Source organism: Salvelinus sp. IW2-2015, unplaced genomic scaffold (assembly GCF_002910315.2).
Source record: "Salvelinus sp. IW2-2015 unplaced genomic scaffold, ASM291031v2 Un_scaffold1523, whole genome shotgun sequence".
Taxonomy (NCBI): domain Eukaryota; kingdom Metazoa; phylum Chordata; class Actinopteri; order Salmoniformes; family Salmonidae; genus Salvelinus; species Salvelinus sp. IW2-2015.
The window spans coordinates 333,231-350,346 of record NW_019942962.1 but is presented as its reverse complement, the minus strand read 5'-3'; the positions used below and the strand labels follow the sequence as shown (position 1 = coordinate 350,346).

At 42.4% G+C, this 17,116-nt stretch overlaps 1 protein-coding gene across 1 annotated transcript; it reads left to right on the top strand.

Annotated features, from left to right (window-relative positions):
• Positions 1–281: 281 nt before the first annotated feature.
• cldn34a (claudin 34a) lies at positions 282–12,460 on the top strand. Its single transcript, XM_024138580.2, has 2 exons — positions 282–394; positions 10,364–12,460. The coding sequence occupies exon 2, from the start codon at positions 10,494–10,496 to the stop codon at positions 11,232–11,234; it is 741 nt and encodes a 246-aa protein (XP_023994348.1). The 5' UTR covers positions 282–394; positions 10,364–10,493; the 3' UTR covers positions 11,235–12,460.
• The last annotated feature ends 4,656 nt before the right edge of the window (positions 12,461–17,116 follow it).

Sequence of the window (17,116 nt, the reverse complement as noted above, 5' to 3'; positions counted from 1 at the left end):
ACGGTTAATGCCAGAGGGAAGATATAATGACTGATATCATGCACTTAAAGACACGTCTGACAGACAGTAAGGCCTCTTTCTCACATTACTAACGGGACACAATTTTGAAGAATAACCCTGCCACCATGACACATATCACTATCTACAGAGTGCATGAGGTGAACTACACGAAGACTCCAGCAGGTAATGACTTTATTGATGGCTCAGCCCCTCCCAGGTGAGGTGAAAGATTATATCTAGTCAATCATTCCCTAGGACTATAGTTTAACAGGTATTTAGTCTGACTGGGGTTGACAGTGATTGAACAGCAGCAGTGAAGCGTCTCATCTGTGGTCATTTGATCCAGGAGTTGCAGGAGCCCTAGCGTTTCTTACTGCAGACTTATATCACCTGTGTGAGTTTTAGTTTCTCATTTTCTCTCAAATGTAAATACAATGTTCAACAGCACCAGGATAGCAGCATGTTAATATCATGAGATAATGTAATGTTCAACAGCACCAGGATAGCAGCATGTTCATATCATGAGATAATGTAATGTTCAACAGCACCAGGATAGCAGGCATTGTTTAATATCATGAAGATATGTTCAACAGCACCAGGATAGCAGCATGTTAATATCTCAATGAGATAATGATTCAACAGCACCAGGTAAGGCATGTTAATATCATGAGATAATGGTTCAACAGCACCAGGATAGCAGCATGTTACATATCATGAAATAATGTATCAACAGCAACAGGATAGCAGCATGTTAATTCATGAGATAATGTTCAACAGCACCAGGATAGCAGCATGTTAATATTCATGAGAATTAATGTTCAACAGCACCAAGGATAGCAGCATGTTAATCTCATGAGATAATGTTCAACAGCACCAGGAATAGCACATGTTAATCTCATGAGATAATGTATCAACGAGCACCAGGATAGCAACATGTTAATCTCATGAGATAATGTAATGTTCAACAGCACCAGGATAGCAGCATGTTCATAATGTTTCTGAGAAAATGATTCTGTCAGCAATTGTTGTCAGTTGTAGTTTAGTGAATGTTTTCCACTCTTAATTATACACTGAACTAAACAAAAATATAAACGCAACAATTTCAAGGATTTTACTGAGTTACAATTTATATAAGGAAATCAGTCAATTTAAAAATATTCATTCGGACCAAATCTTTGGATTTCACATGACTGGGAATACAGATGTGCATCTGTTGGTCACAGATACCTTAACAAAAAAGTTAGGGGCATGGATCCGAAAACCAGTCAGTATCTGGTGTGACCACCATTTGCCTCATGCAGAGCAACACATCTCCTTTGCATAGAGTTGATCAGACTGTTGATTGTGACCTGTGGAATGTTGTCCCACTCCGCTTCAGTGGCAATACGAAGCTGCTGGATATTGGCAGGAACTGAAACACGCTGTCGTACACATCGATCCAGAGCGTTCCAAACATACTCAATGGGTGACATGTCTGGTAAGTATGCAGGCCATGGAAGAACTGGGACATTTTCAGCTTCCAAGAAATATGTACAGATCCTTGCAACATGGGGCCATGCATTATCATGCTGAAACATGAGGTGACGGAGGCAGATGAATGGCATGACAATAGGCCTTAGGATATCGCCCATACCATAACCCCACCGCCACCATGGGGCACTCTGTTCACAACATTGACATCAGCAAACTGCTCGATGATGCTGAACTGCAGTCAAGTCAAGATCCTGGTGAGGACGACGAGCACGCAGATGAGCTTCCCTGAGACGCTTTCTGACGTTTGTGTAGAAATTCTTCAGTTGTGCAAACACACAGTTTTATCAGCTGTCCGGGTGGCTAGTCTCAGGCGATCCCGCAGATGAAGAAGCCGGATGTGGAGGACCTGAGCTGGCGTGGTTACATGTGGTCGGCTGGGGCAGCAGGTAGCCTAGAAGTTAGTGTTGGGCCAGTAACCGAACGTTTGCTAGATTGAGTCCCCGAGCTGACAAGGTAAAAATATGTCGTTCTGCCCCTGAACAAGGCAGTTAACCCACTGTTCCTAGGCCGTCATTGTAAATAAACATTTGTTCTTAACCGACTTGCCTGGTTAAAGGTTAAATAAATAAAAATGTTATGAGGCCGGTTGGACGTACTGCCAAGTTCTCTAAAACGACGTTGGAAGCGGTTTATGGTAAATAAATGAACATTCAATTCTCTGGCAACAGCTCTGGTGAACATGTCTGCAGTCAGAATGCCATTTGCACTCTCGCTCACCTTTAGACATCTGTGGCATTGTGCTGTGTAACAAAACTGCACATTTTAGTGGCCTTTTATTGTCCCCAGGACAAGGTGCACCTGTGTAGTGATCATGCTGTTTAATCAGCTTTTTGATATGCAACACCTGTCAGGTAGATGGTTTGTCTTGATAAAGGAGAAATATTCACTAACAGGGAGGTAAACACATTGTTGCACAAATCAAAAGAAATAAGCTTTTTGTGCTTCTGGAACATTTCTGTGATTTTTGATTCCAGCTCATGTTGCGTTTATCTTTGTTCATTATATAATGAGTAGTTGAATCAGCTGACTACTGTTGATGTTGACAGATAAATGTTATCCTGCAGAGCTCAAAGAGCGGACCTGGTTTCTGCTTAGCAGGCAGTACTGTGTAATCTCTAGTATCTCATGGAGCCTCTAGTTTTTAAGCGGTCTTTTAAGTGGTCTCTGTTTATCAGAATTCATCATAGAAAGACATTCATACTTGGAAAGGCAACAGTATTCATACTTGGAAAGGCAACAGTATTCATACTTGGAAAGGCAACAGTATTCATACTTGGAAAGGCAACAGTATTCATACTTGGAAAGGCAACAGCATTTATACTTGGAAAGGCAACAGCATTCATACTTGGAAAGGCAACAGCATTCATACTTGGAAAGGCAACAGTATTCATACTTGGAAAGGCAACAGCATTCATACTTGGAAAGGCAACAGCAATCATACTTGGAAAGGCAACAGTATTCATACTTGGAAAGGCAACAGTATTCAATGTACAACTCATCTTAATGTATATTATTGTATGTCTGTTGTACCATCCTTCTATGGGGGGAATTCAGATGCATAAATGGAACTTAAGTCCCTTTTTATCCCCTTTTCTCTATTCTGACCTTGAAGCATGGGGCAACGCATGTGCTAGCCAGCTAACAGTTTGGGGTGGATATCACAGAAATTGAGGTGTGGCATAGGTGTGTCTACATATGTGTATTCTGACCTTTTCTCAATCGCGTACAAGCATTTTTTTTAACAATGTTGTCAATTTTCAAAACAGACTTCACAAGACACCGAAATCTGTGACCTTTTGAAAACACATTTACTGTTCTTTTTTCAAAATGTAGTTGCCTTTTCAAAACATAAATATCAAAATAAAAATCCTCAAAACTACAGTGCCTTCAGAAAGTATGGAGAGAGAGAGATGAGGCAAAAGGGAAGTAAGTCTGGCAGCCCAACTGATACTGATACTGTACAACTGTACTGCAAATTAAGAAATCATGTGAATAAACTAAATAAACTATGCTATGAAACAAAGAAATTATATAAAGAATGCTAGTAAAAAGCCAACTTGGCGCCATCATTCATTGAATCAGATGGCTCATTCATCACAAAGTCCACTGATATTGCAAACTACTTCAATGACTTTTCATTGGCAAGATAAGCAAACTTAGGGATGACATGCCAGCATAAAACGCTGACACTACACATCCAAGTATATCTGACCAAATTGTGAAAGACTAGAATTGTACATTTGAATTCAGTAAAGTCAGTGTGGAAGTGGTGAAAAAATGATTGTTGTCTATTAACAATAACAAGCCACCGGGGTCTGACAATCTGGATGGAAAATTACTGAGTATAATAGTGGACGATATTGCCACATCTTCAATTTAAGCCTACTAGAGAGCGTGTGCCCTCAGACCTTGAGTGAAGCTAAAGTCATTACCCTACTCAAGAAAAGTAAAGCCCCATTTACTGGCTCAAATAGCTGACCAATCAGCCTGTTACCAACCATTAACATTTACTTAACACCCATCCCGGATCCGGGAGCATCCTCATCAGTAAAAGCTGACTAGCATAGCCTAGCATAGCGCCACAAGTAAATAATAGCATATAAATATCATGAAATCACAAGTCCAATACAGCAAATGAAAGAAACATCTTGTGAATCCAGCCATCATTTCRGATTTTTTAAATGTTTTACAGCYAAKACAKTATGTATTTCTATTAGCTAACCACAATAGCCAAAGACTCAACCGCATATTTTCACCATGTTTCTACCGCATAGGTAGCTATCACAAAACCGACCAAATATAGATATAATTAGTCACTAACCAAGAAACAACTTCATCAGATGACAGTCTTATAACATCAGGTTATACAATACACTTATGTTTTGTTCGAAAATGTGCATATTTAGAGCTGCAAACCGTGGTTATACATTGTGAATATGTAGCATCGATTCACCAGAATGTCCGGAGCTATTTTGGACACTCACCTAATCTGACCAAAGAACTCATCATAAACTTTACATAAAAATACTTGTATGGCAAATGAAAGATACACTGGTTCTTAATGCAACCGCCGTGTTAGATTTTTAAAAAATAACTTTACCATAACAAACAGCTTGCGTTATTGCGAGACAGCGCCCGCCAAAGAATAGGAATCAACATTTTCCACAGAAATACGAAATAACATCATAAATTGTTCTTACTTTTGTTGAGCTTCCATCAGAATCTTGTACAAGGAGTCCTAGGTCCAGAATAAATCGTTGTTTGGTTTTAGAATGTCCTTTTCTCCTGTCGAATTAGCAACCTTAGCTAGCCATGTGGCGCGAAKATGCCCATCTTCTCTTGACGCAAAGAACAGAAAATTCCAAAAGTCCCAATAAACGTTGAATAAACTGATACAACTCGGTTGAAAAAAACTACTTTATGATGTTATTATCACATCTATCAAATAAAATCAGAGCCGGAGATATCTGCCGTGTATACCGAACGCTTTTCAGAAGCCAATGTCCACGTACTTCGCGRGCCAGAGAAGACAAAGAAATTTCCAGACCTGTCACTCCAAAAGCTCTTGTTCGGCCTCAGATCAAGCTAGACACCCCATTCCACCTTCCACTGCCTGTTGACATCTAGTGGAAGGCGTATGAAGTGCATACAGATCCATAAATAAAAGCCAGTTGAATAGGCTTGAATAGGTGAAATTCTTGGACCGGTGCAAGATGAACGAATGCGAAAGCATTTGCCAAGAATATTTCTCATTAATCAGAGCCTCAATTTCAGAATTTTCACTTCCTGTATGGAAGTTTGTTGCCAAATGAGTTCTGTTTTACTCACAGATATAATTCAAACAGTTTTAGAAACTTCAGAGTGTTTTCTATCCAATAGTAATAATAATATGCATATTGTATTATCTAGAACAGAGTACGAGGCCGTTTAATTTGGGCACGATTTTTTCCAAAGTGAAAACAGCGCCCCCCTATTAAGAAGAAGTGTTAAAGCTGGTCACAAGACCAGGCAATGACTTCCCTCAGGCCTACAACAACACAGGCATACACGTTCTGTTTTTACATGTCTAGTGATTAACTCCATGTTGACCCAGTCTGTACACTCCCGTGGATTCTGCTTACGTTCTGTTTTTACATGTCTAGTGATTAACTCCATGTTTACCCAGCTGCTACGTACACTCCCATGGATTCTGCTTATGTTCTGTTTTTACATGTCTAGTGATTAACTCCATGTTGACCCAGTCTGTACACTCCCTGGATTCTGCTACATTCTGTTTCTACATGTCTAGTGATTAACTCCATGTTGACCCAGTCTGTACACTCCCATGGATTCTGCTTACACATGTCTATAAATTAACCCTATGTTTTCTGTCTCAATACTTCTGGGAGAACAGTCTAGATACTGGAAAATCAACCATGGTCATGAATTTTCACCTACTTTCCCTCAGCTGTTTCCTGAAGTTTTGTTAACGTGAGAGGTTGTTTTCCTGACACCACATTCCGAGTGCCTTCACCTCCTCCCTATAGGCTGTCTCGTCGTTGTTGGTAATCAAGCCTAATACTGTTGTGTCGTCTGCAAACCTTTTTTTTAAGGGGTGGATTAGTTTAATATTGCGGAGAGATTGTTGCTTCCAACTATTTTACAATAGTTATATTTAGTTTGTTTTTAGTCCTTCCTCTATTTCTGATGTCCATCCAGTTTGATTTCTATTTGTAACTGTGCTATTTCACAAAATTTCTGAACTTATATACATTTTACAGACCCCGTATGTTTTACATTGGTTATCTTGTTGTTATTAGTCCCACCCTTCAGCTCCATTCAACCCCTCCCATCTATCGCGCATGTCTTTCCTGGAGAGAAGTGGCTTCTTTGCTGCCCTTCTTGACACCAGGCCATCCAAAAGTCTTCGCCTCACTGTGCGTGCAGATGCACTCACACCTGCCTGCTGCCATTCCTGAGCAAGCTCTGTATTGGTGGTGCCCCGATCCCGCAGCTGAATCAACTTTAGGAGACGGTCCTGGCGCTTGCTGGACTTTCTTGGGCACCCTGAAGCCTTCAAACAATTGAACCGCTCTCCTTGAAATTCTTGATGATCCGATAAATGGTTGATTTAGGTGCAATCTTACTGGCAGCAATATCCTTGCCTGTGAAGCCCTTTTTGTGCAAAGAAATGATGACGTCARGTTTTTCCTCGCAGGCAACCATGGTTGACAGAGGAAGAACAATGATTCCAAGCACCACCCTCCTTTTGAAGCTTCCAGTCTGTTATTCGAACTCAATCAGCATGACAGAGTGATCTCCAGCCTTGTCCTTGGCAACACTCACACCTGTGTTAACGAGAGAATCACTGACATGTCAGCTGGTCCTTTTGTGGCAGGGCTGAAATGCAGTGGAAATGATTTTTGGGGGATTCAGTTCATTTGCATGGCAAAGAGGGACTTTGCAATTCATCTGATCACGCTTCACAACATTCTGAAGTATATGCAAATTGCCATCATACAAACTGAGGCAGCAGACTTTGTAAAAAATGTATATTTGTGGAATTCTCAACTTTTGGCCACGACTGTATACACGGACATGGTGACTGAGTTCATCGGGAAGTGTATAGGGGCTGTTGTTGCCACTGTGACTATTGTTTAGCCGGGGTTGGCCGTCATTGTAAATAAGAATTTGTTCTTAACTGACTTGCCTAGTTAAATAAAGGTAAAAAATGTTTTATTTCTTTAAGAACATTGTGAGCACAAGTCATCAAGAGACTACTGCTGATTATTCATGTAACACACGAAAGCCCTATCTGCATGGGATTTGTTTTACTGGGGGAGATAGGGCTGTGTAATTATGTGCACAAACATACATTGAAGTCCCATCTGAATCTACCATGTCATTCATTTTTGCATAGCAGTAGAGTAATAATTCCAGCCAGAATAACCTACTGTTTTTCCGCTGATAATACTAGTCCAGAGCGAATTGACATCCCTGTGTTTTGAGAGAAATTTAAGAATTTGACAGGTGCTGCTCAAATTTGAGCAAAAAAACAATAACTGACTTCATAAATGAATGCTTTAAAAAATTGCTGGGCTTAGCCTACATATGAGGGCCTACATGTATCAACTTTCACAGTGAAGGCTTTTGCTTATACTGTAAGTTTTGTGCCAAAGATATGAACATTGCCAGATGTCAGTGAAAAAATATTGCTCCTATTTAATGCAACCCTTAGTCTTAATAGATCGCAAAGCAGTATTCCAGCTGAGCTACATTTTTGGAAATGAGAAGTTCACTTTCTCATCCATAGCCTSAAAACACATCTCAAGTGCACTGTTTAGCTCACATCGGCAGGCTCAGGGGCATTTAGGACATCTACTGCAGATCACTAAAATAATGATTATGATCACACTTGCTCCATAAAAATATAATGGGACACTATACCAAAAATGGTTTAGATACTTGGGAACCAAATTTGAGGGTAGCGTGTTATCAACTGGACATATTGAAATATCTTCGTGCCGAGAATAAAGTCATAACGGTCAATCTATTAAATACAATTTCAATCACAAAAATTATATTCCATGTCGAGTGCAGAAGCTAACAGCTAACAGCTAGCAGCTAGCCAGACCGATAACCACAACACTTGAATTTGGAACTACATTTCCTGTCTTAATCCATTAGCTATTTCTCTCCACTAGGTGGCAGTATTTACTCTTACAAATCTATATATCTTCCTGATAGAAATAGTACCATTCTTCATACACTAATGTATACATTGATAAGAGCTAGGTAAATGAGTCATCCGTTTGGAAAAGGGAATTGTAAATACAAATATAGCAATTGTTTTAGATAATTTTTCCTTKTGATTACTGAAGACGAATGTCAAACCAGTCATGTGGTTTCTTCCTAGGTTTTGGCCTTTCTAGGGAGTTTTTCCTAGCCACCGTGCTTCTACACCTGCATTGCTTGCTGTTTGGGGTTTTAGGCTGGGTTTCAGTACAGCACTTTGAGATATCAGCTGATGTAAGAAGGGCCTTATAAATACATTTGATTTGATGTGGAAGGAAACTGATAATCATATCTATATGACATATATTGTTTCCACAGTGAAGTACAGTAGGCTATAAATAGCTGTGCTGTTTGTCAGAATTGTAATTGTATGTCCTCATAATTTGCGGGGATTAAATCTGATGACCCTAGCTATAGGCTTCTCTAGCGCTGAACCCACCGAGTTGATGTATGCTCTCTAGAATGTTTTAATTATATGCTTTCTGTAGTTTAAAAAAAATATTTGTATAATGTTAAATATTAGCCACTATTGTAGCCACCATCAGTAATACCATTACATTTTACATTTACATTTAAGTCATTTAGCAGACGCTCTTATCCAGAGCGACTTACAAGTTGGTGCATTCACCTTATGATGTCCAGTGGAACAACCACTTTACAATAGTGCATCTAACCTCTAAGGGGGGGGGGGGGGGTTAGAAGGATTACTTTATCCTATCCTAGGTATTCCTTAAAGAGGAATACATGTATAACATACATGTATAACTGTCACTCTCATGTTAGTTTCCTTCAATTTGTTGCTTACATTTTGCATCATTCCAATCCATTCCGTTTACCTTTCTTTCCTCGGTCACGTCAGTGTAAGTTGTTCCTGGGGGTCGCTAGCAATAGTGAATCGTATTAGGCTAAAGTTGTGTAATCATTTGGGACATGTAGCCTATTTGAATCATTATGGAACTCAGACCACACTTAGCTGTTTGGATCCTGGCACACAGTTCATGACGACTGGACCGGTGTCATACAGTTCCGTGATTAGTGAGGATAAGGGTAGATTTATAGGACTATTGTTCAACCCCTATTGTACACTTTTTTCACCTTCAAATATTTAATAGATTGAACTTGCATAACTTTCAGGATGAATCACACCACTGTATTTTTTATTCATCAATATATTTTGTGCATAAAGGCTTATAATGTCACGCCCTGACCATAGAGAGCCGTTCTATTCTCTATGTTGGTTAGGTCTGGGTGTGACTAGGGGGGGGTGTTCCTATCTAGGTGTTTTTGTTTTCTATGTTGGCCTGGTATGGTCCCAATCAGAGGCAGCTGTTTATTGGGGATCATATTTAGGCAGCCTTTTCCCACCGGGTTTTTGTGGGATCTTGTTTGTGTTAGTTGCCTTGAGCACCGCATAGCTTCACGTTCGTTTCTTTCTTCTTTATTGTTTTTTGCTGGTTCACGTTAAATAAAGATGATGAACCCAAACCACGCTGCATTTTGGTTCGATTCTTACAACAACGATCGTGACATATAAATATACATCTATAAATATGTAAATCTATCAATCTGTTTAGGGTTTATAAATACTTTCCTAACCCTAAATAATCTACAATCTATTTTAAATCTACCAGTTGGTGTGGAAACTAAGACAAATATGCATATATTTACAATAGATTCCCTTTCTTTGATTCCTAATTTTCAAAACCAGTTCTGTCAATATATTCTAGTGAGTCTGTAGACAAAATTATAATTAAAGGTACAGCGTATTTAAAGGGATGGCTTAAGATAAATGTACTGGAAACCTATTGAATGAGAACTTCACAAGAAAATATGTTGGCCAGCAAATAGAGTTTTCAGAGGTTGAATGAAATGTATTCATTGTGTGCAAGGGAGCACCACCTGCAGAGCGTGTTACGCGCCTGCATAAGGTAAGTCTGAATACCAACTACTAAGAAGTTTGTAGGACATATTTCCTAAGTCTGAATCGGCCCCTTTGGCAATATACTGTGGAAAATGCTGTACACTACATGTGGATCTAATATGTTTCTCTCATCAGGTTTCATGGGACCAGAAGAGCTGCAGAAATCTGCAGTGGTATTTGAGTTGACCGGCTGTGGGCAGGAGAACTGAGTCAGGAGTCCATCTTAAACCCAGATCATTGACGTAACCAACCCTCTGACAGGGTCATGGTGTACCTGGCCCACACGGTTCACTGGCAGTTCCTGGGCCTAGTGATTGGTTGTGTAGGCTGGATCCTGACCATGGCCACCGCGGGCCACAACGAGTGGAGGCTGTGGTACGTAGAGGACGTCTCCGTGGTAACTTCTGGCGTGGCCTGGGTGGGCGTGTGGCGGGCGTGTTTCTACAGCCACACTCTACCCGACTCAGAGTTCTGCCAGCCAATCGGCATTGCCGACCCGTTTGTTCCCGTGGAGATCTCTGTGGCACAGGTGGTCATCATGGTAGCAGTGATCACTGGACTCTTGGGAAACATCCTTGGTGCGTACTCAGTGAGGAACATCTATTTTGGTCAGAAGACTCATGACTTTATCAGACTGACGTTCTCAGGGGCCGGTGGGCTGTACGTCCTGACAGGGGTCAGCTTTCTGGTCCCTCTAGTCTGGAACGTGAAATCTGTCCTGACTAATCAGACCGTAGCATTCCCCCCAGAGTTCCACCTCCCTCCTGCCCCCCTCAGACAGGAAGTGGGCGGAGCTATCTGGATGGGGGTCGGTGCTTCGATCTTCCTTATCTTCGGCGGTCTCCTATTCCTCTGCTACAGGTATGTTATCAGGGCTAAGCCAGTCAGTGGAGAGAACGACAAGGACCCTCTACATGGGCCACCCATAAGACTAAAGTCTATATTAGAGAATGGAGACAAGGAGACGAAAGACAACCCTGCCTTCCAGGCTGAGGAAGACCTTTAGGGCCGAGGGCAGACAAACAGGCACTTGTAAACTCCCCGTCATGGATTTAAAAGCACAGAATTGGTTTAAGCGTTGGCTGGAGAGAGTTTCTGCCATTGTTTAATACATGCAAGAAAGGGTGCAAGTACACACTTTGGGAGAATGGTGGGGAATCAGAATTCAACCATAAAACACTGGAAAGCAGAACCATAGAACACCCTTCTCTCTGTGAAATTATAATTTTAGCATGATCGTTGAAGTTTAGAGTACAGCTTTGACAAGTGCATAGACGCAGTGATCTACATTTTGGTCTCTGATAAATGTGACTAATGAAAACTGCAATTGTATTGTTTGATTGTATATATTTGCAAACTAATTTATTTGAAATGTTGTAACTGTAATTTTGTAGTGATCATGCTTGTTGTTCTCGGGGCACCATTACAAATGAGACCCTGATCTCAATGGATTTCGCAGTTAAACAAAGGCTAATAATAAAATATAAGTAACATGACAAAGTTCATGAAATCCTTGGAATGTTATCATGTGTAAAATAACTTTTTTTTAAATGAATGGGGCAGCTGTACTGTATTGTTACTGCATATAATTTCATAATAAATAGATTTTTATATTGAAATCACTTCCTGCTATGTTGCTCCTGTTGTTGGACCCCTGTCGTGAATGAAATTAACTGTACAGCACCTCTCAGTGTGGTGCCAACACTTCATACCCAGCTCTCTGGGGCTGCGTCTCTATTCCCTATGGCACCCTATTCCCATTATAGCTCACAACTTTGACCAGAGCTCTATGTAAAAAGTAGTGCACTATAAAGTGATTAGTGTGGAATTTGAGACACACAGTGATACTCCTTTATACTGCAGCAGTCAAATTGTAATCTGTTGAGAATGGAATACTGGTTGTGACAAATCTCAGTGGGAGTTAGTTATGTGATTCTTCTTAAAAAATGAGTTAATCCAGGGAAATTAATTTTTTAATTAGATTAGATTTTATTTCTCAGCTGGAGTTTTGGTATTCTGAATGAATTTAGTCCAAGTAGGGCTCTCTCTCTCTCTCTATTTCAATTTCAATTTAATGAGCTTTATTGGCATGGGAGACATATGTTTACATTGCCAAAGCAAGTTTTCTTTAATTATTTGTAACTTTTTTTTCTTATTTTTTTTTTCAGTCATTTCTCTTAGAACTGCATTGTTGGTTAAGGGCTTGTCAGTCAGCATTTCACTGTGAGGTCTACTACACCTGTTGTATTCAGCATTTCACTGTGAGGTCTACACCTGTTGTATTCAGCAATTTCACTGTGAGGTCTACTACACCTTGTTTTGTATTCAGCATTTCACTGTAAGGTCTACTACACCTGTTGTATTCAGCATTTCACTGTAAGGTCTACTACACCTGTTGTATTCAGCATTTCACTGTAAGGTCTACTACACCTGTTGTATTCAGCATTTCACTGTGAGGTCTACTACACCTGTTGTATTCAGCATTTCACTGTGAGGTCTACTACACCTGTTGTATTCAGCATTTCACTGTAAGGTCTACTACGCCTGTTGTATTCAGCATTTCACTGTAAGGTCTACTACACCTGTTGTATTCAGCATTTCACTGTAAGGTCTACTACACCTGTTGTATTCAGCATTTCACTGTAGGTCTACTACACCTCATCATAATCCAAGATGGCGTAGCAGTGTAGACGTGTTTCTTTAGTCCTCTCGTGTACGTTCGTATTTTTTCGTATTTCTTGTATATATTTTAACATTTTTTTTCTATCTCTTTTCGATTTTTAATTCGATTATACCTTCCGGTAACCTACCTCACCCAATGTGATACGGAATGCTATTATTTTTTAACTTTGGAACACTTTCAAGAACCCCCAGTACTAATCAGCTACAAGCTAATTTAGCCATTTTTTGCCGCTGCTAGCAGCTTTTACCTTCTGCACAGACACCAGCCCTGTTATTAGCCTGGATATTACTCACCAATTTACCAGCATCGGACTGTCTCTCGACAACAACGCCGGATTCCTGCCGTAATCCCTGAGCCACTACTTCTGATCCTCACAGCTAGCTTGCAGCTAGCGCAGCTAGCGCCACTGCACGAAGCTAGCACCAGTTAGCAAACACAATTCTACAATTCACAACCTCTCTTTCGCCATCGCCATCCGGCTTGGATCTCTGTCGACAGGACCACGTCTGGTCTGCAGACGAATACCCCATCCGCTGTGCCCTCAACCGGCCTCCGTCTGAGCAGACCCCTCCGTCTGAGCAGACCACCCCCCGGGCTACTAACTTTAAACGCCGCGTGCTAGCTTAGTGGAGGCCTCCCTGCTCCATCTACGGCTGCCCCCTGGACACTATGATCACTTGGCTACATAGCTGATGCCTGCTTGACTGTCCATTAATTCACGGTACTCCATTCTGTTTATTTGTGTTTTATCTGTCGGCTCTGTGCTTTAACTCAGGATCTGTGTGTAGTTAATCCGACCCTCTCTGCCTAGTCGTCGCCATTTTTACCTGTTGTTTGCTGTGTTGTGGACTAGCTGCTGTTATCTATCTGTTGTTTTAGCTAGCTCTCCCAATCAAGACCTGCATCACTTTATGCCTTATTGTATGTTCTCTCTCAAATATCAATATGCCTTGCATACTGTTGTTCAGGCTAGTTATCATTATCATTGTTTTGGTTTGCAATGGACCCCGTAGTTCCACTCTCCGTACCTCTGATACCTCCTTTGTCCCACCCCCCACACATGCGGTGACCTCACCCATTGAGACCAGCATGTCCAGAGATACAACCTCTCTTATCATCACCCAGTGCCTGGGCTTGCCTCCGCTGTACCCGTGCCCCACCATACCCCTGTCTGCACATTATGCCCAGAATCTATTCTACCACGCCCATAAATCTGCTCCTTTTATTCTTTGTCCCCAACGCTCTAGGCGACCAGTTTTGATAGCCTTTAGCCGCACCCTCATCCTACTACCCTCTGTTCCTCGGTGATGTGGAGGTAAACCCAGGCCCTGCATGTCCCCAGTCACCCTCATTTGTTGACTTCTGTGATCGAAAAAGCCTTGGCCTCATGCATGTCAACATCAAAGCCTCCTCCCTAAGTTTGCCTTACTCACCGCTTTAGCACACTCTGCCAACCCTGATGTCCTTGCCGTGTCCGAATCTGGCTTAGGAAGGCCACCAAAAATTCTGGGATTTCCGTACCAACTATAACACTTTCCGTCAAGATAGAACTGCCAAAGGGGGAGGAGTTGCAATCTACTGCAGAGATAGCCTGCAAAGTTCTGTCATACTTTCCAGGTCTATGCCCAAACAGTTCGAACTTCTAATTTTAAAAATTAACTCTCCAGAAATAAGTCTCTCACTGTTGCCGCCTGCTACCGACCCCCTCAGCTCCCAGCTGTGCCCTGGACACCATCTGTGAATGATCGCTCCCCATCTAGCTTTAGAGTTTTTCTGTTAGGTGACCTAAACTGGGATATGCTTAACACCCCGGCAGTCCTACAATCCAAGCTTGATGCCCTCAATCTCACACAAATCATCAAGGAACCCACCAGGTACAACCCTAAATCCGTAAACATGGGCACCCTAATAGACATTATCCTGACCAACCTGCCCTCCAAATACTCCTCTGCTGTCTTCAATCAAGATCTCAGCGATCACTGCCTCATTGCCTGTATCGCCACGGGTCCGCGGTCAAACGACCACCCCTCATCACTGTCAAACGCTCCCTAAAACACTTCTGCGAGCAGGCCTTTCTAATCGACCTGGCCCGGGTACCCTGGAAGGATATTGACCTCATCCCGTCAGTTGAGGATGCCTGGTCATTCTTTAAAAGTTACCTCCTCACCATATTAGACAAGCATGCTCCGTTCAAAAAATGCAGAACCAAGAACAGATATAGCCCTTGGTTCACTCCAGACCTGACTGCCCTCGACCAGCACAAAAACATCCTGTGGCGAACTGCAATAGCATCGAAGAGCCCCCGCGATATGCAACTGTTCAGGGAAGTCAGGAACCAATACACGCAGTCAGTCAGGAAAGCAAAGGCCAGCTTTTTCAAGCAGAAATTTGCATCCTGTAGCTCTAACTCCAAAAAGTTCTGGGATACTGTAAAGTCCATGGAAAACAAGAGCACCTCCTCCCAGCTGCCCACTGCACTGAGGCTAGGTAACACGGTCACCACTGATAAGTCCGTGATAATCGAAAACTTCAACAACATTTCTCAATGGCTGGCCATGCCTTCTCCTGGCGACTCCAACCTTGGCCAACAGCCCCCACCCCCCCGCTGCTACTCGCCCAAGCCTCCCCAGCTTCTCCTTTACCCATATCCAGATAGCAGATGTTCTGAAAGAGCTGGAAAACCTGGACCCATACAAATCAGCTGGGCTTGACAATCTGGACCCCCTATTTCTGAAACTGTCCGCCGCCATTGTCGCACCCCCTATTACCAGCCTGTTCAACCTCTCCTTCGTATCATCTGAGATCCCCAAGGATTGGAAAGCTGCCGCGGTCATCCCCCTCTTCAAAGGGGGAGACACCCTGGACCCAAACTGTTACAGACCTATATCCATCCTGCCCTGCTATCTAAGGTCTTCGAAAGCCAAGTCAACAAACAGATCACTGACCATCTCGAATCCCACCGTACCTTCTCCGCTGTGCAATCCGGTTTCCGAGCCGGTCACGGGTGCACCTCAGCCACGCTCAAGGTACTAAACGATATCATAACCGCCATCGATAAAAGACTTACTGTGCAGCCGTCTTCATCGACCTGGCCAAGGCTTTCGACTCTGTCAATCACCATATTCTTATCGGCAGACTCAGTAGCCTCGGTTTTTCTAATGACTGCCTTGCCTGGTTCACCAACTACTTTGCAGACAGAGTTCAGTGTGTCAAATCAGAGGGCATGTTGTCCGGTCCTCTGGCAGTCTCTATGGGGGTACCACAGGGTTCAATTCTCGGGCCGACTCTTTTCTCTGTATACATCAATGATGTTGCTCTTGCTGCGGGCGATTCCCTGATCCACCTCTACGCAGACGACACCATTCTATATACTTCCGGCCCTTCCTTGGACACTGTGCTATCTAACTCCAAACGAGCTTCAATGCCATACAACACTCCTTCCGTGGCCTCCAACTGCTCTTAAACGCTAGTAAAACCAAATGCATGCTTTTCAACCGTTCGCTGCCTGCACCCGCACGCCCGACTAGCATCACCACCCTGGACGGTTCCGACCTAGAATATGTGGACATCTATAAGTACCTAGGTGTCTGGCTAGACTGCAAACTCTCCTTCCAGACTCATATCAAACATCTCCAATCCAAAATCAAATCAAGAATCGGCTTTCTATTCCGCAACAAAGCCTCCTTCACTCACGCCGCCAAACTTACCCTAGTAAAACTGACTATCCTACCGATCCTCGACTTCGGCGATGTCATCTACAAAATAGCTTCCAATACTCTACTCAGCAAACTGGATGCAGTTTATCACAGTGCCATTCGTTTTGTTACTAAAGCACCTTATACGACCCACCACTGCGACCTGTATGCCCTAGTCGGCTGGCCCTCGCTACATGTTCGTCGTCAGACCCACTGGCTCCAGGTCATCTACAAGGCTATGCTAGGTAAAGTGCCGCCTTATCTCAGTTCACTGGTCACGATGGCTACACCACCCGCAGCACGCGCTCCAGCAGGTGTATCTCACTGATCATCCCTAAAGCCAAAACCTCATTTGGACTCCTTTCCTTCCAGTTCTCTGCTGCCTGCGACTGGAACGAATTGCAAAAATCTCTGAAGTTGGAGACTTTTATCTCCCTCAACAACTTTAAAAATCTGCTATCCGAGCAGCTAACCGATCGCTGCAGCTGTACATAGTCCATCTGTAAACTA